Genomic DNA, 23175 nt, shown 5'->3' with positions numbered 1-23175 from the left:
TTTTAAAATACTGAATGCCTCAGTATTTAATATAATTACTATAATATTAAATATAAAATCTATTAATCATAGGGGCGCCTGGGTGGCTCAGTCGGTTAAGTGTCCGACTTCAGCTCAGGTCATGATCTCGTGGTTTGTGAGTTCGAGCCCCACGTCGGGCTCTGTGCTGATGGCTCAGAGCCTGGAGCCTGCTTCGGATTCTGTGTCTCCCTCTCTCTCTGCCCCTCCCCACTCATTCTCTGTCTCTCTCTGTCTCAAAAATAAATAAACACTTAAAAAATCTATCAATTTAATAATGTTCCATTGATAAAATATTTGGAGCTATAGCAGTCAAATGAAAATAAGAATAAATGTCTGAAAAGGTAAAGGCAAAGTATTAAATGAACAATATATAATTAAACATCAAACAAAAATAGCTAAGTGTAGTGTTTAATCACATTCATGAGTAATAATTATACTGTAGAAAATAAGAATCTTTCTTGGGGTGCCTGGATGGCTCAGTCAGTTAAGCCTCTGACTATTGATTTCAGCTCAGGTCATGATCTCATGATTGTGAGATCGAACCCCACATTGTCACAGTGTGCTCCATGCTGAATGTGGAGCTTTCTGAAGACTCTCTCTATCCTTTTCCCTTTGCCCCCCAACTCTCTCTTTCTCGCTCTTTCTCTCCCTCTCTATCTCTCTTTGTCTCTCGCAAACGAGAAAATATGTTTCTTTTTTTTTATTGTTAATGTATTTGTGTTCGAGAGAGAGAAAGAGAGAGAGATATTGAGAGTGTGGGGGAGGCACAGAGAGAGAAGGAGAGAGAATTCTAAGCAGGCTCCACACTGTCAGTGCAGAGTCCAACGCAAGGCTCGAATTCAGGAACCACGAAGTCATGACCTGAGACCAAATCAAGTTGGACGCTTAAGGGACAGAGCCATCCAGGCACCCCAAAGTAAATATGCTTAAGAACTGTTTATGAAATGGACTTTGAGTATTTTCAGTAAGAATATACTCATTTATTGTATCTAATTAAAAACTGAAGAAAAGCACCTGGAACACACACACACACACACACACACACACACACACACACACACAGCTTTTTTTCATGGCTTGACATTTACACTGGCTGTCCAGCATTCTACAGGAGACTCACACTGTATAACTATTCATCACCATTCTTCCTCTCTCATCTTACAAAGAATTTTTTTCTCTAAAAGAAATCTGTAGTCAGCTCTTAAATTAACATTGTTTTTCTCCTACCACTTAATCTGTAAGGGGGCATGCGTTGTCTGTGCTGTATAAGGCAGTGATCTAAGCTGTCCAGAATGTTGAGAATTAAAACACAAAGCTCCTGCTTTCAGGGGACTTGCCGTCTAGTTGGAGAAAATAAGATGTTATGAAATGTAACTTTTAACTGAAGGCAGTGACACTTAGTTCACTAAAGGTTGTACTGAAACGTGATTTGACTTTAAACGATAGAATCCGATCCACCAGGTAGAATGAATCTGAGAATACTTTTCAATTAGACTGGAAATCAAGACAGCAGAATGGTGACAGAATGCAGCATCATTTAGAAGAATCTAGCCAGGGACATGTGGTAAGGCAGAGACACAGACATTTTATTCACTATTCAGAACACACGAAGTATTAAGTACTGTGCTATCTATGTCCCATGCTTAAAAAAAAAAAAAAAGATTCTGCCATTAATCCTTTATTTGTCCTAGTACAAAATTGTGGTGAATAGAAAATTTTGTACTTAACCAAAATCTTCAATATTTATCTGGAAAATTGTGACCCTTACCTATTAAAATACTGAAGACTCTGATTTGGAAAGTAACCAAGTGAAGAGTTTCTATTTTTTTTCTTTTTACAACATATATAGCGAAATATATATTGTAAATAGGTTTGTTTGATAAATGACCTTATTTATCATTAACTAACATGGCACTAATAATATAATTTTATTTAAAATTAAAAACCAGAGTTCAGAAGATAATTTTTAAGTCACAAGCATTTCAACTTACATTACTCTAAAACAAGAACAAAAAACATGAAATTCTTCCTGATTAAAATGTAGTTTTTCCTATAATTACCTTCTCTTGAAATTGTAATAGGTAACTTCACTTTAGGCTCAAAAACTCACATTGTTTAATTCCAGCTTCTTAACCAAATATCTATAGCTAATGAACTCTGGTCATGTAACCAAGTCCGTGAGTATAAGCTTATACAAGGGTTCTGTGCACACGATTGTTGTATTTATTCATTTTGTAATATAAAAGTGTAATCTAATCCCCCAATATAAATTATCATTAGTCTACCAGGTAAGACTGTTCCGCTTCATAGTCTTATGCTGCTTTCTTGAGGGACTAGGTTTTATTTGATGCAAGGAGATTTGCCAGCCTAATTCCTAGGCTTAATTCTAATTGTCAAGTGCATTTGTAAATCTTACAGATTTTACACATGGAAGAGATAATTTATAACTATGTGTATACGTGTATCTCTGTTTGCAGGGTTCCGAATCACATATAATAAGGCTTTCAAATTTGAAAATCCTTATCATGATTTTGTTGATAATTTGCTATCTACTCATATTTGTCTCTCAGTTTTCTTCTTTAGATATGCGTTTTCCACTTTGGTAGACAGTCCCATTCTTTAAAAATGAATGAGTCCATACCACTTTTTTACATAAATGACCTGCCCCAAAAATTACCATTTTAATGCCATTAAACAAAAGATTCTGTAGACTATCCTATTCTCTTTGTTGCAACCTTTTGAAGATTTTGTTTTTTCCTTGTTTTTATTACCTTTACTTGTTTCTTGGTAGTATTAATTCATACTTCTGAACATGAAAGTCATATCATTTGTAACTTGTCTTACGAATTTTAGCAAAATACTTAAAAGGCACTGCTGGAAAGTACTGTTTTCCTTGTGATTATTTGGGTTTGGTGAAAGTCTATCTGAGTTTACACTGAGTTTAAGATAAGGACCATTTTCAAATTTGACTATTTTCTTTTTTAGTTTTTTTTTTAATTAATTAATTAATTTATTTATTTATCTATTTTGAGAGAGAGAGAGGGTCAGTGAGAGAGGAAGTGAAAGAATCCTACACGGGCCCTGTGCTGTCAGTGCAGAGCCCCATACAGAGCTTGAACTCACGAACCATGAGATTATGACCTGAGCCAAAATCAAGAGTTGGACACAACCCACTGAGCCACCCAGGTGCCCATCGAATTTGACTATGTTTAAAACCTCTTAAAGAGGTGTCATTTAGGGCCTTTTCTTTCGGATTTCACAGTCCATTGGTTTGAAACACATCGGTAGCCATGAAGAGCCTTGATGTATAGTTTGTACTTCTTTCGCACCATCAGGTTTCTCGTAGTCAATATTCCCAGAGTTTATTTTTGTCCTTCAAATGAGAACTCGCAGCTGGTGTTGTAATGTGCTTAATTTCTCTGCAGAGTCTAACCATTGAAAATTCCATTTTTAACCACAGGGCTTCGAGAGACCATTTAGCCGTTTCTCCCAATTCCTAAATAAAACAACACCCCGCAGTCCTAACTGAGAATATGGTTGCAGATGATGCTTCCAACATCCTCTAGTGAATGTGGTAGCAGCTGGGCCCTGCTGAGTCACTTACCTGCAGTCTCTGGTGAGGCTGAGACACGCTGTTTGGGTTCTAGTAGGGATCCCCCTTCCCTCCCAGTCAGATCTCAGTCCTCCTTACTCGCATGTAGGTGGTCACACCTGCTAGCATCATAATGTCCTCTAAGGGAAAATAGAGACCCAAAGCTTGACTAGGAAGAAGGCAGAGGGTTCATATGCCATCTTGAGCCTAAAATCGGAAAGCGTGACTTCAAATGCAGTGATTTGTTTTAATGGCCATTTTGCTCTAGATAGGAAAATATTCTTTTGTTCTCTTCTTAGTGATTTTAATCTCTGTTGATTTTTTTTTTTACTTTTATATATATTTTCCTAATGTATTTGGCAGACCCTACCTCCTCTCACCTTTTTTCACTCCCATTCAAAAAGGAGTGACAGCAAAGGACAGTTCTGTCCTACTGTTCTCTAAGCACAAGTATAAAAGTAGACAAAGTAAAATCTACCTAATATTTACCATTCCACACCACTTTCCTTTTTGTTTTCCTTTTGTGAAACTGTAGGTTATTCTCTGCTTTAATTCCTTCCTGGCTCAGAAGGACATAATGCCCCAGGAGTCACCTCCTCTACCCTCTGCTCTCAGGCAGGGGAAACATTAAAACAACTTCATAAATAGGGTTATGTGTTCACTTTTTCAAGCTAAGAATTTATCCTCACAATTTCCTTCTGTGTTTACAAATTTAGTGACTCCAAATGTAATATCTTCTACTTTGATTCATCCATTCCCACTAAAAATAATAGTATTTGTTAAAGGTATGTGATAAATAATGAGTAGAGGGCTTCTCTTGTAGTTCATACACTTGTCTTTTTTTTCTGTAAACAACCCTTATCTCTCCTTCTACAATTATTATATTATTGTGGTATGGTTATGGATTATTTTGAATTTGGGGCTGGATTTCTATTTTAAAAGTTTCTGTTTTTTATCACCTTCTCCACTCTTATTAACACTCTTATGCATATTCATATGTGTTATTCATGAGCAGATTTGCTGATACTCTTCAAAGTTCATATTTTTTCTCCATATGTATTTATATTTTTTAAGTCTCTAATACATAGTCTTGTATAGAGAGATGGACAAGTTGATGGTAAAGAGGAACTGAACAGTTTCAAATGTGGTTTTAAAATGTTGATAATAGATAGTAGCTTCTTTTTGGGAAAGATATTTTCCTGCTGTGAATGGAAGATTAAGGCTCAAAGGAAAATGGCAAAGCAGCTCAGAATAGCAATCGCCTGGCATCTGATAAAGAATAGATTTCGACAAATTGATGGCTAGGCTCCTTTAAGAGCATAGTCTACGTTTCTCTATGTACTTGGTGGAGCCAATTAAGGTAATTATAACTATTTTACCAACATATATCTTTTTTAACGACTCTGAAAGCAGAAGCCTTAGACAATGGATGCTTGTCTTTATCTGGGATTTAAAGATGATCAAGAAGGAGTGTGGCAGATGGTCAAAGGGTTGACATTCCAGGGTGCAAATAAGAACATAATGACATATTGGATCATACATTTGTGGTTTGGCAGAAAAAGCAAGGGAGGCCAGGAGGATGTTTACAAACTTAAATGAACAGGCAGAATCAGGAGGCTGAAAATTGATATTAGGGCAATTCTAGGGTAAAAGAAGGGGAAGTCAGGAAGCAGGAGAGAAGCAATAAACATTTAGTAGAGAGCTTGAGGAGGTAATGCTGTTGAAGTGTTAGAGGATATGTAAGTTCATTTTCCTTTTAATGTCTCAATACATGTCAACATAATAAGGAAACTGTAACAAAAGACAAGTTCCTGCTGAGTGTAGTTCAAATCATTATTTATCAAGTACCTATTATGTGAGAGGAGCTGTACAGGCAAGCAAAAGAGCATTGTTTCATGCATGGTCTCTGATAACAGTTAAATTATGAGTATATCTTATTGCTGCTGGAAGACCAGAAAAAAAAAAAAAAAGGAAACAATATGAAGTCATGCATATTTATCTGTCTGGTGAAATTAAGTTTCTAGTTCCTAGCTTTCTCTTCAGACATTAAAAAAAAATTTTTTTTTTAGTTTAGTTCAATTAGAGATCCACATCTGGGGATCTTAAATACATCTGCTGTTCTGATGGATTTAAAAATATTATTTTAATAGTCTGCTGGCTGTGCTTGAGAGAAAGCCTATCTTTATACCTGTATTATCAAACGAAGAATCCTATGAAATGGTGGGGAGTGTATGTCTAATAATTTAAATTTTGAAGAACACATAGTTTTAATACCAAGATATAAGGCAATTTTGGACTTTAATATAAGATCTGTTTTTGACCCAGGGAGTATTTAAAAAGCATCCCTTATTTTAACTTAAATTGTATTACAGTTTATATTAGTAGCACAGAGATTGGAATCTTTCAAGGTCTTTCAAAATATTGAACAAACTATAATAGGACACATACTATTAGCTCAAGAAAATTATGTCTGAATTCCAGAAACAGTATGCAACTTGCATTATACTATCCTACTCTGTAGCCTTCTGTCCCTGTAGAAGCTTAGAGGTTGCAAGTGTACCTATAATTCACAAAACATTTTATTGTGAATATTTTATTGTGAATTATCAGCCAGTTATGAAATCCCTGTAGTTCTTGTAGCTCCAAAGTGATTTTTTTTCTTACTATGATTGCTTTTCCAGTCATCACAATGTTTTCTTAAAGTGTCTACATGAAGTCAGATATTGCATATCTGTATACCAGTCTCCTTACATCCTCTCCTATGGACCATAGCTGTTTACAAAAAAGAAATAGAAAATATATATATATACGTATATATATATATATATATATACGTATATATATAATATGTATTATTTATAGTTTTATTATATATTTATTATATATATTTATTATATATTATATATAGTTATATATAGTTTCATATTGTTTATAGTATTATATATTATTTATAGAATAAAGAAATAGAATATATATATATATACACATATATATTTGTATATAATATATAAAGAATGCTTTGACATCTGTGTTGAAAACACATTCAAGGCTATTTCCAAATTACACTGTAGATACACTTGCTGGGAATATCAGGAATATATTCCAAAAGACGTTAATAACTAAGAGAATCTCCCTATTTTTCTGGCCATTTTCTGAGACCCTTTGGTCACCACCTAAATCCATATGCAACATGTAGAATTTTCACACTGTTGCTTCAAGGACTCTTTATATGACAGATTTTTCTAAAATTTTTACCATCCCAAAGTCCTCTCAATACACCCCCTTTGGGTTAAAATAGAACTCTTAAGGTGGTAAACCCAAAAGTATGCACAGTATTTCAGTGCAGTCTTCTCACTAAAGAGATTCATAGATATTCCATATTTTACTGAATGATTCCAGTACTGTTTAGTTTATCTGAACTTCCTATGGCCTATTCCTGCATTCAGAGATACATATTACAAAATAATCGCTGTTACTCAAGATCTCTCATCTGATATTTTTACTCATCTAATATGCATCTTTATTCACATTGTTTTAGTTGAAGTTCTTTGTGCTAGCTGTCCAGTATCTTCGTGAATCCTAACCAAGTATATGTTCTTGGCTTCCAAGAGTCCTATGAGCTTGTGTCTTCATTCAAACTATTGAGAATCAGAATTAAGGACCAACCTTGGGTACACATTGTTAGAGACTGTCCTTTATTTAGCATTGATAATCAGTACTTTTCATGTTCCATCCTGCTATGGTTGATCTTTATTAAGCTCATATATTTTTATCCACTTGGAAATGAAGATTTTCTATATTGCTTGGTTTATTTTTTTTAATTATACATCAAGTTTGGGATTTGTTGTTGCTCTTGAAACCTAATTTTGCAGTTTCAATGAAACAAATTTTATTATCTGTATAAAAATACATTTGTGTGTGTGTGTGTGTGTGTGCATACATACCTTCTTACCTCTTTCATTTTAGTTCAAAGTTTTCTTGTTCAAGTTCAGTGAGCCTTCAGCCAAGTACATTTTTTGCAGCTCCAGTTAGGTACACAATATCCCATTTGAAGAGCTCATTATTCTGCTCTGCTAAATCTTTCTAGGTAGGAAGCTCTTTGCTTCCTGAATCCTCTTTTCTTTTCAAAAGTCAAACCTACAGCTGGAAAAAAAGAAAGAATAGTTTTACGTCTCTGTGTCTGAGAGCTTTCTATTTAAGAACTTAAGGTGTACTAGAAACATGTTCTGGATTTCTCTTTGTTTCCGATCGTGTTTCTGACTGCATTTCCAATAATTATTCTGAAAGAGAGTATGCTTCCAGATTAAGAATCTAACGTGTACACTAGGCCAGAGCCATAAAAGGGGGTCCGCAACTACCATTGCATGTTATATCATTGTACACGTTATTAACCATGTTTATTGAAATCAGGGACCAGTGCCTTCCATCTCTTCTTTGGAGGCCAGCAGTGGGATTCTCAAACATGTTTGTGCCTGTGAACACTTAGTTCATACCTTTTCCTTAGACTAGGGAGCTGCACATGTAGGCAAGTTTATATTAATCATGATGCAACGTCCTACAGCTGAGAGGCGCGCTGCTTCAAAGCTCAGGTCTCTGGGCGAGGGCTTGTGACTGTTGTAATTACACAATACACATGATGCAATTTCTGCATTTTTTCTTTCTCATTCTCAACTTACTTCAAAATAGACAATCGATAATTTTTTTTTCTTTTCCACTGGGTAAGAAAATCTTTTGTAATTTGTCATTGGATTATGTGTGCTCTTTAACAAACCTTCAGTTATGTATATGTGTGCACATAAATGATCATATGTGCATATGATTATAAAACCATATAATTCATGTGTTTTATTACACTGGATATTTGAAAAATGTGTTATCTTTCTACTGCATTAATTTGGCAATATAAAATCAAGAAAATATAACTGTAGGGTATTTTATCATGGCTATCTTAAACATACTCCTAGGTAATAGCATTTCAATTTCCAGAATTAAAAAAAACAAAAAGATAAACGAATCCCTAAGTGTAATTGTCTAATGAGTCACTTACTTTTTAGTGAATTAACTAAAATTAATTAATTAGTAATTAACTCGTAGGTGTATTTGCAGGTTAGATTCTCTGGAAGAAAGCTCTGACCTGGAGTTTAGAGGGCAGATTGTTTACTGCAGTGCGCAGTTGGGATCAGCGTCTGTGGGTCAGTGGAAGGAAGCAGGTTGAGCAGCGTGTAAATTGAACTTCCGTGCAAATTTAATGCCTCGCAGTTGGCCCAATAGTAAAGCTCTGGAACTAAACCTGCCTTTCACTATGTCTACATTCAATGGAAGTGGCTCCACCTTTAGGACCTTGAAGCAACGAGTCATTGATGATATGCTGCTCCAGAAGGATGCAACACAGGGCCAGGCGATAATGTGCAAGTAGGGCAGCTACTTATTCCATGCAGGGGGTCTGTACACCACATCTAAGTGTATACCAGAAGGGTCTTTAGACCAACAAACTTGGACTGAAGAATAACAGTACTAAGATAACCATATACTATGTGCACTTGAGAACATCAGTGTGATTGGAGGTGAATTGGTAAAAAGGCAGTGTGATGTTGTGGTTTGGGAATGTATTGGGGTTGTATCCTGATTATTTACTAGCTCTATAACTTTGGGCAATTTATCCTCTGGGACTCAGTGTCTCTATTTTTTGATTATTATATACAGTAAAAATGATTTTTCCTAAAATATAAGACACTTAACATCTTCCCTCTATAATCTATAATCCAGAGTGACTATGCAAGCAATTAATGTAATAGATAGCATTTTGAAAGCACATAAAAAGTAGAATTAACTATTTTATTCATCATTAACTTTCCATGGTGTGCCTACTATATAACAAGAGTGCTTCACATCACAACTAAATCTGAAAAAGTTTATTAATTGATCTGGTCTCTCCACAAATATATTATCTATGCCAGTGGTCCTTGGGCTTGTTTGTACATTAACATCATCTGAATAGTTTGCTAATGCCTGTGTTGAGTCACCGGGTTTGGCATGGGGACCACTGTCTCGTTTCAAAGTTTAGGACCCATTGGCTTGAATCTGTATTCTTTTAAGTCTTTTTGCCTTCATGTCCATGTCCAACATGATTACTTCTTCATTCCCCTATCTTCCGCTCTTTCCCTTCTCTTTAAATTTGGGCTCAATTGATTTTCCAACTCAGTATCTCAATTTAAGAACATAGCTTAGTCACTCTTTAAGGATCGCCCCTTCCTGTTCCTTTGTCCATTTCATAAACTAAATTAAAAAAAAAAAAAAATACCCATTTTATCCATTAAAGGAAATGTGAATCTTGACCGGCGGCTTTACTAAGTACATTTTGTTTTGCTTATGTCTGTCATAGATAACACAGCCAGCATTCTGACAAGGCGGAGGAGATTTAGTCGAACTATTCAGGATGTGTATTATCTCCCCATTATGATCTCTGATGGTGGAATCCCCTCTCTCAGCAGCAGCAGTACCCTCACCGTCAGGGTTTGTGCATGCGAGAGAGATGGGCGCGTGCGGACCTGCCATGCGGAAGCGTTCCTGTCCTCGGCTGGCTTGAGTACAGGAGCCTTAATCGCTATTCTGCTGTGTGTTGTCATTCTCCTAGGTAAGGTCACCCAACTCTTAATGTTGTATAATGGCGATTCCGAATGTACCGTATGGTGGCCAGCAGTGCATTAGAAAGGAGAGACAAAGAAAATCACTTGGACGGGACTTAAAAATTAGGAACCCAAAATTTGGACCACAAAGTATAGCTGCACAGACTTCCTTTTAATTAACTTTCTCAATACCCGAGCTGATGGAGAGAGACTTGGATTGAAATGTGAGTGAAAGAGTTGAAATGTCAGAAGGAAAGATAGGTTCAGAGAGAAATCTTTTTGGAAAGGATCTATCTGGGAAATAATTGATATTAAAAATTCTAAATACCACACTGAAGGAGCTTTTACAATTTATTTCAAAGAACATAAGTGACATGATTCTCAGATGAATCTCAACGCCGTATAAAAATAGATTTCTTGTGGAAACTTCGATTAGCCTAAAATATTACTTAATCATCATTGTTAGCTGAATTTTAAAGTACAAAGTCTGAATCATTTTGGCGTTAAGTATATTACATTTTATTAAGTTTAATAGGATTTTTAGTTGAGATTTGCATTACATTTCATTTTAATAAAAAATAAGATACTTCCTCTAATTTTATATATATATATATATATATATATATATATATATTATCATTTTAATAGTCTAAGTCTAATCACAGCCACACTTGAAGCTATTACTGTAACCTCTTTAGAATCGCTATTTCAACAAGACCACAAATCCGATTTTTATAATAAGAGAAGTACACATAAAGAATCCTTCTGTTTTGTTCAGAGGGTAGATATTTATTTTCCCAGCATATCCACTCCCTTCTTCCTTTCTCTTAGCATCTTTATCTTTTGCTCATTTTTTCAGTACTGTGTACACGTGGGGCAAAATTTTTAAAAAAACAAAACTATATGGTTTGTGGAGACAGATGTTTTGTTTTGTTTTGCAAGGAGTATTCCTTGTTTTGTTTTTGAGGTTAAAGATAATTCACCAGTGTGGAAGGAGTGGAGAGCAAGGCAGAATGAGGCTGGGAAGTGGAATGGATGGTTAGGCAGCTGTGAGACAGTTTGGGGCTCCATTGAACATGGTAGATGGTGGGTTTTGTTCTCAGCGTGTCAAGAGACGTTTCAAGCAAGAGAATCCATTCATAACATTCGTATTTGGAAACGATGAGTATAAAGGAAGTAGAGAACAAGTCTCATGATGGCGTGAGAGCATGTAGGCAAAGCAATTAGGACAACAGTGCGGCTGTCTTGCTCAGCCCCCTTTGGACTAGCATAGTTAGAGCGCAGGTGAAGAGTAGTAGATAATATCAAGATGTTTTAGGTGAAATCAAAAGTGATCTTGGATAATATGATGCAGATCCCTGGATGAACATTTTTTATCAAAATCTTAACAGAATGATTAATGGAAGTGCCTAAGATTCATTTCGAAACGGCCACATGGAGAATTTCATGTCAGTGAACTAATATCTAATGTTTATGACATAGTATATTTTTAATTTTTTTTAAATTTAAGTTTATTTATTTATTTTGAGAGAGAGAGTGCAAGAGGCAGAGAGAGAGAGAGAGAGAGAGAGAGAGAGAGAGAGAGAGAGAATATCCCAAGCAGGCTCCCCACCATCATTGTGGAACCCCATGTGCGGCTCGAACTCACACACAGTGAGAGCATGACCTGAGCCAAAATCAAGAGTCGGATGCTCAACCGACTGAGCCACTCAGGTGTAGTTTTCTTGAAACAAGTTTCCAAGGGCTAAAAATAAAAGAGCTGACAAAAAAGTGATCTTGGATAGATTAGATAGATGTTGTCTGAGTTAGAAGAGGTTCAAAGAAGACTTTTCATCTCTTGCTGAATGTGGGTGCTGAGCCTCACTGAGCTGAGGATCAGAAGTGCATGTTGTTGAGGTCACTACAGCAGGAGACTATAAAGAGAGAGAGATAATAAACTAGACGGAGCTGTGACGAGCTCACGTGTGGTCACAGTGTCAAGAAGGATGTGATAGCAGTACAGAGGGAAGGGACGTTCAGAGAAGAAGGAGGAATAAGTGCAAAGTATAATGTCATCAAGGTCAAGGGAAAAAATAACATATCAAAAAGCACAGACCATCCAACAGTATCAAAAGCTGCTCAGATATTAAATAAATTTTGTATCTAAGTCTACCAATCGCACTTAGCGACAGGGAGCATGGAGGTTCATGCACCGCCGTGGAAGTGTTTCACTGCAGTATAGTCTTACACTAGATGCGTGGTAGAAAAGGAAAACAGGAAAACCAGGCTTTCTCAATTTTATTTATTTATATATTGATTGGTCACAACTGCTATTTGCTAAAGACATTTATGTATTGCTTTTTTTTTTTTTGCATTTGATAATTGAAACAAAAACACACAAAGCCAAAATGGAAAATAAAATAAAATAAAATAAAATAAAATAAAATAAAATAATTACAAATATTGATTCCTCTATGGTTGCTAACCTAAACCACAAAGAATAGAACCCAGTAACTTTAGTATAATTTCCTCCACAGTCCTTATTTTGAAAGATAGATCATTTGGAAGAGTCACATTATCTTTGCCTTTTGTTTTCACTTATTACCATAAAACCATCTTTCTATGCTAAGATAAAGGCTTAAAAAGCTAATTGAAAATGTTAATATACAGACAAATGTAAGGTATATTATGTAGAATAACATTTTATTTTTTCATAAAACAATACTTTCCTTTAATTGACTTTATGAAAATGTCGTTTCTCCTCTGGAGTAAATAAGAGAGCATTCTAAATTTTATGCTCTCCCTCAGGACTAATGGAACAAAGGTGTTATTTAATACGTTTACTCCTTCATTTTTTATTAAAATTCAAAAGTGTTTTTACAGTTTTATCCCAAGGTTGCAGAATAATTTCTTAAGTTTGGTGTAAGCAACAATTATTTATAATGTAATTTTAATTTTCATGATATTTTAAGGGTTTTTATTGTTATTCAGAAGATACCTAGTCAAGAGACTTAGAATGTAGTCATTTTTAGTTTTGAAATAATGTTGGCTAATGTGCGAGCTTTTAATTTTCAAGGAAAATATCAGCTATACCGGAGGTAGTGAAACTTTATTTTAGAACTTTTTTTTTATAATTCTTAAATAATGCTAAAAACTAACAGCTATACAAATGATGAAATTAATATATTAATAGTGAAATATGTTTTAGTTATTAGCTGTTTGTGGACATTACTTGTATAAACACAGTCCTGGTTTTGCCACTAATTAACCATATGATCTCGGGTAATCTGTACAGACTCTTGTTTCTGTATACAAATCTATAATAATAAAACATCAATTAGAAAAGAACTTTAGAGTTCTATAAAATTTATGTTTTTGTATAGGATAAATATGAGTCAGTATTTTGCAGTATGGTCAGACTCCACCTAAGTGTGTATCAATTATCTGAAATTGGTGCTTGAAAACCAATGAAACTCTACTTGCAATGGTAGACGTGCAAGTTTTCAGTTGGGTTATGTTCCATCAAGATTACTGTTTAAGATCATTTTTAAATAGGATGAATGGGAGAGAATTTAGAGTGAGCCTTTGCGATGCACTCAGAATTTAGTTCTACAGGAAGGGATACCTGGAGTTCTCTTTCCCTTCCAGGGATCTGACATTTCTTTCCCAATCTCATCCCATCACATGTGAGAGGGTCCAGAGCCAGAGCAGGTGGTAGAGCAAACCCCAATCACACTTGGGACACAACAAACCTTTCAATCAGGCTCTGAATCAGACCTCTGGCATCAACCTATAAGCCCACACATTACATAAAAGCAAGTGACTTAGATGAGTCCAGCAGCTGGACTATTCCTACTCTTGGATATAAATTTCCTGATAAATGAGGATCAGGGTAGATTTGATGTGAGGAGAGTGAGGGATTAGGAGAGAAATGCGGAGGTGATGAGGAGCTAAATGCCAACCAGTTTGTCACCTGTGATATCTTACTTAACTGTGTGGGCTCCTCTTGGTTTGAAGAAAATAAGTTTCCTTGAAAAGTGTAGGGGCGTCTCGCTGGCTCAGTCAGTTGAGTTTCCGGCTCTCGATTTTGGCTCAGGTTATGATCTCACCGTTCATGAGTTCGTGCCCCACATTGGGCTCTGCGCTGACATTGCGAACTCTACTTGGGATTCTCTCTCTCTCCTTCTCTCTCTTCCCCTCACATGCTCTCTATATCAAAATAAATAAATAAACTTTTAAAGAGAAAAAAAGAAGCGCCACTAACTGGTATGACTAATAGCCCAAGAGCTAATAAAAGTAATCTTCCTAACTTGGGCCACCTCCTTTCTACCAAACTTAGTACCAACATATGATCATATAAACAAGAATCAAGTGATATTTATGGGTAATAAAATCTTCTCTGGAAAATATTTTGGGGGAATATGTTGGGAGTCAGTATGGAATGTATTCAAATGCAAGCTGTGTGACAGTTCAACTTATGAAAACTCAGACCCCTTTAGAACTCCAAGTGCTTTGGGATCGTATATAAATAAATGAATAAATGAATGCGTGAATGATGTGAGAAAGGAAATACAAAAATGTTTCCCCAAATTTTAATTCCTCCCTAAATAAAATAAATTAGTAAAACACAATAATTCATTTTAATTTTCTTAAATAAAAAGAATATGATGGATTTAAAATTCCTGATCAAACTGAAAGAGAAGAAAATGAAATATACTAGCCCAGAATAAAATAGTCATTAGAATAATGTCCTTTCCAAGGCACCTGGGTGGCTCAGTTGGTTAAGCATCTGACTTCTGCTCAGGTCATGATCTCACAGTTCATGAGTTTGAGCCCAATATCAGGCTCTCTGCTCTCAGCACAAAGCTTGCTTTGGATCCTTTGTTCTCTTCTCTTTCTCTGCCCCAAGCCCTGTTCCTGCTCTCTGTCTCTCTCTCAAAGTTCAAACTTAATTATTATCTATATTTTGAATCAAAATGTATCACAAATATTTTTTTAATTTGGGAAAATAAGCAAATATAACCAAGTATAATAATAAACCCAGCATGATCTCCTATATTTCATTAGGCTGATATGGCACTAATATTGGTGAAGAACGCAAATTACATCCACAATTTGCTAAGACTGCTGATCACATTCTCCCTGTTATACATGCACATAAATTCCCTTGAAATCAACAACCAACCATTTTAACATAAAGAAAAGTAACTAGATTTATTAACAACGGTAAGACATTTTACTATAATAAACTAGGCAGTCTGTAGAAATAGATGATTTAAGTTAGAACAACCCCCTTTACTTAATCATAAAGATGAACGGAATATATATATTGGATGTTAAATCTACACCTCTGAATGGAATGAAGTGAGTTACTTGAGGATGGGGCCCTGAATTAGAAAGCTCTAAGCGGGATTTACACTAAAATAAATAGGAAAGTATTAGATGCATATTCGCTGAATTCAGCAAAAGTCTGTTTTTTTCCTCCCCCAGAAATAAAGTGCTATATTAGATAATGTCTTTCAAGTATAAGCAGCATATTTGGGAAACTATTTTTAAATAGCATGACATTTGTGAAGCAGGGTCACATGTAGTATCAGCTTTTCATTTCCAGCTTTCTCTAAGCATTGCATTCCAAACACAGCCACTCAGCACTTCCCCATGTCTGCCGTAATCTCCCCCCATTGTGTTCTGCCATTACCTAGTCAGTATCCTTTTATTCTGGACTTCTCAACATGATTTTCTGACCCTTTCTATAGGTGTTCTGTCTTTTTTTCCCCCTCATTCCTAGAGGCACTCCTTGCCTTTTCTCTGCAAAATTAGATTCTCCAGTACACTGTAACCATCTCTTTCCACATATAGTGAACTTCTCTCACACAATTATCCTTTGCACTTATGGCTTGAAAATCTGTTTCTTTTCCTCTTTCTATTGTCATCTTAAAAGCTCATGCACACTACAATATCTAGTTGAGAAAAAGACAAATCTCATTTATTGTATTATTTAGGGATATCCATAAAAAATGGGTGAAATTATAAAGAGAAACAAGGAAACAGTAATGATAAAGTAAGACTAGAAGTAACTTTTTAGAAGTATAAGGGAAAGGTCAACTTCTGGGGTACTGGCTATGTTCTTTATCAGAGGATAACTAACCTGGTGTTTGTTTGTTTTACAAGATACATATCATTAATGGGGCGCCTGGGTGGCTCAGTCGGTTAAGCGGCCGACTTCGGCTCAGGTCATGATCTCCCGGTCCGTGAGTTCGAGCCCCGTGTCGGGCTCTGTGCTGACAGCTCAGAGCCTGGAGCCTGTTTCAGATTCTGTGTCTCCCTCTCTCTGACCCTCCCCCGTTCATGCTCTGTCTCTCTCGGTCTCAAAAATAAAAAAAAATAAAAAAAATAAAAAATAAATAAAAAATAAATAAATAAAAGGTACATATCATTAAGGCTGCCAGATAAAATACGGTATAGAATTGTGAATTTCAGGGTGCCTGGGTGGCTTAGTGAGTTAAGCATCAGACTGTTGATTTTGGCTCAGGTCATGATCTTGCTGACAACATGGAGATTGCTTGGGATTCTCTTTTTCTCTGCCCCTCTCCTGCTTGTGCTCTCTCTCTCTCTCTCAAAATAAATAAATACTAAAAAAATAAATATGAATTTTAAATAAATATATATATATGTCTGTAGGTGTATATTCAGTGTGTATGTGAATATGTAGCATAAGTATGTCACATGCTATACATACAAATTTTGTTTCTATATATATATATATTTATCTATGTATATACATATATGTACATTATGTACACACATATACATGTCCTACATGCCATTTGAATATACTTCTTTGATTATTATACTTTAAAGAATGTTAATAACAATGAACCTAGTAACTGCTATCATAAAACATAGAATACCAGCTGACCAAGAACATTCTGTAGAGCTGAAGTAAAGAATATTGGACCTAATAGCACAAAATAGAAGTGAAGTAATTCTTTCTATTTAGTAATGGCTTCCTATCATCAAATAGAAAGATGTGAAAATACTGAGAAACAGCCAAAGGAAAGTGCCCAAGACCCATTTACATCATTTCATCTAATGGTTGTGACATTATTGATAATAATCCACATGCCCAACTGGTCACTCAGTTCCCCGTTCTGTATTTTTTTTAAAAAACAAAACGGGATATGGTAATGGAAACTCATCCCCTTTGGTGTGAGAAATCTCAGATTACAGTCTAGGTACTTCCACCAGTCACTTGTGTGATCTTAGACTTGGATCTTAGTCATCCACGTTCTCTTGAGCCTCAGTTTCCTTGAGGAAAACCACAGTTTGCCATGAGGATTAAATTACAAAGTTATGTTAAAAAAAAAAATGGGCAATGTGAAAAATTCCTGTGAAATAAAAGTTAGGTACAAATAAAATAACATATTGTACAGCTTGATAGATATATGCAGTTATGAATGTCTGATGATATTATTCTAAAGGGTGATGGACAAGAGAGATCAACCATGTAAAATATTCCTGGTTTGATTTCCTACAAAGCATCAAAAGTAAAGGGTTTAAGGTAGGGGTTCCTTCTTCCCATTTAACAGAAACTGAAAAATCTTTCCTTTAGTGTATATACCTAGAAGGATTAAGAATCCATAGATAGAACAACATACACCATTATTCTTCCAGCCAAAATTCCATTTTGCTCTTTCCTCCTCTGTTTCCCTCAGTGTGAAGACCAGATGGTTAGCCCAGAGTGAACTAAGAATCCTAGATACATAACAAATGTGAATGTTACGTTTTTCTAAAGAAGATCAGTGATTCTCAATGCTTTAAAGGGATATTTTTATTTTATTTTTTACATTCCTTGAGATGATAAAAAAACAAAACAAACAAACAAACAAACACTTCAAATGTTTTCCAGAGAGCGCAGAGATCAGGGTTGTGTTACAATGCACGCCTAAACGAAATGTAGTTGGTGACGTTGCTGATGTCAAGTCTACAAGAATTTCCTTCCTTTCTTCTAACTCTTCATCCTCTTTCCATTTTTCTTCAGCAATTGTAGTCCTTTTTATCACCCTGAGACGCAGCAAAAAAGAGCCCCTGATCATTTCAGAGGAGGACGTGCGAGAGAATGTGGTCACCTATGATGACGAGGGGGGCGGGGAGGAAGACACCGAGGCCTTTGACATCACAGCCTTGAGGAATCCTTCTGCCGCCGAGGAGCTCAAGTATCGGAGAGATATTCGACCCGAAGTGAAACTCACCCCCAGACACCAGACGTTGTCCACCCTAGAAAGTATAGACGTTCAGGAATTTATTAAGCAAAAACTGGCAGAAGCCGACCTAGACCCCAGCGTCCCCCCTTATGACTCTCTTCAGACTTATGCCTACGAAGGTCAGAGATCGGAGGCTGGTTCCATCAGCTCTCTGGATTCAGCAACCACACAGTCAGACCAGGATTATCACTACCTTGGAGACTGGGGACCCGAATTTAAAAAGTTAGCCGAACTCTATGGAGAAATAGAATCTGAAAGAACAACTTAGGGGGCTAATTCTGGCAAACCTTCTAGAATTTGCTTCCTGAGCGAGTGGAGATATAACCTCAGCAATGGCAAGGAAGACACATGGAAACAGTACTTGGAACTGAGCAAGCTGGCCACAGCTACTGTAGAAACAAGTGCCCTTTTCATGATCGAAACGGGGTCATTTAATCAGAAGAGAGTCAAATTAAAAAAAAAATATATACAGAGAAAAAGCTATTGTTCCTTGTGTATATTTTCAATTGCTCAATAAAGTCTGTGGTACTGTTTAATTTAAGAATACCTGAATGAAGCCAAACAATGAAGTTTGTTTCAATATCTTGTGATTTCTTTTCAAAGGCAAAACTAAACCCAAAGGGTCCAAATCACTTAGGACTAGGGGTGGTATGCTGAGAAATGAAGCTTGTGCAGGTAATCGGGACCTCGTTTGCCACTTCTCTGTGTGGACTCTTGAGACCCACACTCTGTTACTGTGCAAGATCTTATTAGCATCGTGTTGTGTTCAAATGCCATGAGGTTTATCCAGTATACCGGGTCCCGCCACCATGGACTTGTATGCACCATTTTCCTTTGCCCTCCCCACTTCTTTTCTCCATACGAAATCGATGGAACATGGGGACTTGCTGCTTGCTCTCTAATGTATGCAATTTCTGTGCACCACTTGTGCACTGCTCTGAAGACAGAGACCACTGTCTCTGTCCTGCCTGCCCTCCTTTATTTTCACAAAAGAACCCCGCCCTTGTTGTGTTTGTTTGTTTGTTTGTTTTTAATGGATAGAATGAATGGTTTCAGTAAGATATACTCAGATAATCTGATATGTCAGGGAAAGGTTTAATTTAAAAAAATAGTCACACACCTTATCCTACATAAAACATTGGAAAACTCGATTATTTTTTCCAGTCCCTTTGCTTTCGTACATTGAACTCCGCGGTTTGGATCATTCCGATACCTAAAATTAGCTGTCGAACATTTTGCTGGTTGGTTTAGACGTCGGTTTCATTTGCTTATTTGTATGCACCTCACACGGTAGCAATGTAATCTGAAAAGATGATACTCCAATTTGAGTAATTCTTACAGACTTTGGATCGGCTGACCTTTATTCCTTACACACGTTCAGATTGTCCCTGTCTCACTGACTGCTTAGCTCTTACCTGTTTGGGATCTACGGCAAAATGTATAAAACTGAAGGCAAAAATATAGCAGCTTCACAGTTACTATCCTTGGAAACGTACCTCGAGGTCTCTGAGCTTCAGGGTCCCAAACTGCAAAGTAGATATGGTAAAGACTTCGTGCCTCTCTCCCGGGCTTGTGTGGGGATCAATAAGCATCTGTAAAAATGCTTTGCGCACTGCAAAGCGTTCTATTGTGTAAAGGCTTGCAGGCGCTATCTGATTTTCTAATTCTATTAGCTTATAAATATATAGTTCCATACATTTGAATAAAATATTATATTATCGTGAGAGAATTTCATAAAACTTTCAACAGTGAAGCAACTGCTAGCTAAACATATAATACGCAAGTTTAATTATTTTGGTATTTTCCCAAATAAACTAATTTTCTTCAATTTTCTCGGTTTTTTTTTTCTCTAAAATTGTTTAGATTATATTTTGCTGTTGTTGCTAAGCATAATGGTCCTATCCTCCAGACATGACCATATTTATATATTGCAGATAGATTGGAATTTTGAAACCCACAAATTACGAATTATCGCAAAGAGGAATCTATCCTTTGCTCTTTGAAATTTATCAAAATCTAGCGTCCTCAACGTTACATGGCATTTTCTGTCTGATTCTACCTATGTGCAAAATTTAAATTTTGCCTCTGTTTGCAACTGCCCTGTGCTATCATATTTCAGTTTTGAGGTGTGGGAAGTGAGTTTAACTTGAATAATTCTGTGTTCTAAGCCTGAGGAATAAAATTTAATTTAAGTTTTTTACAACATTTTAGCTTTCCAGATGCTGCTTTATCATTTTTTATATAGTAATGGTGTGATTTCTGGTATAAAACTGTATCAGAAGAAACACTCAGGGGCTTTGGGGAATAAGCTCTGGAGATACATACTCTGATTACACTGATATTGGACTACATTCACCATGAAAGTAGGGTACACCTTTGGAGAACTACTATGGATTCGGGTGTTAGGACTTTCCTATATGCAAAGAGAAGCTGGAAGGTCAGGTTTTGGAACTGCATTACGTTAGGCTTTGGATTTAGATCTTTGATAAAGTATTCACAACCTTTATTTTGCTTTGTTTTGTTTGATTTTGGTTTGTTTTCTCAATATTCACCCGGTAACTTTACAGATGGGGGTTTGAAAGATGAAAATGTATATGTATGTTTAACCATTTACATAAAAGCCAAGGTCCTCTGCATGGTTTTGGGTACTAAAATACTTTCCAGATTTTGTGGGGGGGAAAAAAGCAACTCAGTTCCATCTAATTTTATTTATTTGTTTGTTTCATTGTTTTTTTTTTAATTTTTTTAAACGTTTATTTTATTTTTGAGACAGAGAGAGACAGAGCATGAACGGGGGAGGGGCAGAGAGAGAGGGAGACACAGAATTGGAAGCAGGCTCCAGGCTCTGAGCCATCAGCCCAGAGCCCGACGCAGGGCTCGAACTCACAGACCGTGAGATCGTGACCTGAGCTGAAGTCGGATGCTTAACCGACTGAGCCACCCAGGCGCCCCTGTTTCATTGTTTTTAAAGTTTTTTTTTTTTTTTTTTAATTTATTTTGAGGTAGAGCATGGGCAGGGAAGGGGCAGAGAGGAAGGGAGGGAGAGACAGAATCCCAACCAGGCTCTGCACTGTGAGTGCAGAGCCCAGTGCAAGGCTTGAACTCACGAAACATGAGATCATGACATGAACTGAAATCAAGAGTCAGATGCTTAAATGACTGAGCCACCCAGGCGCCCCAGATCCATATAATTTTAATTGCACATTACAATGATAATGGATTTCTTCTGAGCTCCTATGTAATATTAAATCTAATATGGAGGTAAAATAGAGCTTCTGTAGCCCTGAGATACTATATTTCTGTGTTGATTCATTCTAGAATTTTGTTAGTGTAAGCATTCCAAGTGTATATTTTATATGAACTCTGAAATCAGGCAATTATATCATTATGAATTAGATCTCATTTTTTTTTCTGCTAGTTTGGGATAAGAAAAAAAAATGATATATAAATGCTCTGCAAATAGACTTAACTAATTTTAACAATATCTTGCTTTAAAAACTCCAGTTTGTCAGTGTCAGAAGAAAATTCTCAATGACGTTAGTGTGCAAAGAGTTTGCATATGAACTCTGAGTATTTAGTAGCCACAGACAGCTATGAATCATATGTGACTCCATAAAGAATCAGCTATGGAATCACTCACGTATCTTGAAAAACACATTTTGTAAGCCTCAGTTGCTATTTACACATCTAAATAAAATATAGCTTTGAAATCAATTTACTTATTTCTAATAAAATAATTTCCTACACAGACCCTATACAAAACGGTGGCTACTAATTAGAGAATTATATAAACAGTTATAATAATTTTTTATCCAAGGTGTTTTTTTATGAGAATTTTTAAATTCCAGATAGTCTTTGTGCAAACACTGGAAAATTAATAGCTCTTTCAGGAATCACTAAAGATGTAGTGTCAGAAATTCTTTCTATCAGAAATCTGTACAAACACAGATTTGAGGTGGAGGTTGACAACAAAATTACCCTTAAAATAAGGCTCTATAAAAAATTAACTTATGACTTTTCTTTAACCTGGTTAAAAGAAGAAAAATATTCTGAGGGAAATTGCATTCACATAATCACACACACACACACACACGCACACACACACACAATATGGCTTCTTGAAAAATATTTGGAGAGTAAAAGAATATTCAAAGTAGTGACTTGGATATTGATGTGATCCAAATATGTGATGTGTATACAAAATTTTAGTACTCAACATGTGAACAATTGGCCTTTATTTTGTATCCAGTCTTGGGCTAACCTTTTAGTTCTGTCAATGATTAGGGCTGATTCACAAGGGTGTTTACACAGAGCAGACAAAATTGTTCTAAATCAAAATTTTATAAATGATGATTTAATGGACACAGTGCAGCCATTACACATTAGCAAATGCTTTGCGATCTTTTGTATACCACCATGTAGTCAGAAATATGGGTTGAAAGGGGAAGGTATATTGAGTCCACCATTTTTAGCAGTGTAGAAAGCTTCAAAACAATTACTCAGTGTTAAATTTGTTCTTACAGACCTGCGTAGGTTTGATTTGTTGTCTCCTTTTTGGCTTAGTTGAATATATAGAGAAAACAAACTGGAATTCAGATAGACTCATTCATTTCAACAGCTATCAAGAAGTGCCAGTTAAGTAAACAGGGTAATAGGTATAGTGGAACACACATGTATCCAATATTTTGGGGTA

The 23175-nt window shown here is 36.0% G+C and overlaps 1 protein-coding gene across 7 annotated transcripts in view; it reads left to right on the top strand.

The window, feature by feature from the left end:
* CDH18 (cadherin 18) overlaps positions 1-20687 on the top strand; it is a 992712-nt gene extending 972025 nt beyond the window's left edge. For 3 of the 7 annotated variants that reach the window (XM_019450749.2, XM_019450747.2, XM_019450748.2), the window contains 2 exons: positions 9996-10247; positions 18260-20687. In XM_019450749.2, coding sequence (XP_019306294.1) covers positions 9996-10247; positions 18260-18750 — 743 coding nt within the window. In that variant the 3' untranslated portion in view covers positions 18751-20687. Of the gene's footprint in view, positions 1-9995; positions 10464-18259 lie in introns of all 7 variants that reach the window. The other 4 variants (XR_008423672.1, XM_019450752.2, XM_019450751.2 and 1 more) reach the window with 4 other exon arrangements.
* The last annotated feature ends 2488 nt before the right edge of the window (positions 20688-23175 follow it).

This window comes from Panthera pardus, unplaced genomic scaffold (genome assembly GCF_024362965.1).
Source record: "Panthera pardus isolate Hobbes unplaced genomic scaffold, ASM2436296v1 HiC_scaffold_2, whole genome shotgun sequence".
Taxonomy (NCBI): domain Eukaryota; kingdom Metazoa; phylum Chordata; class Mammalia; order Carnivora; family Felidae; genus Panthera; species Panthera pardus.
Note: the sequence above shows the minus strand (reverse complement) of the source record. Positions and strands in the feature narration are given on the sequence as shown.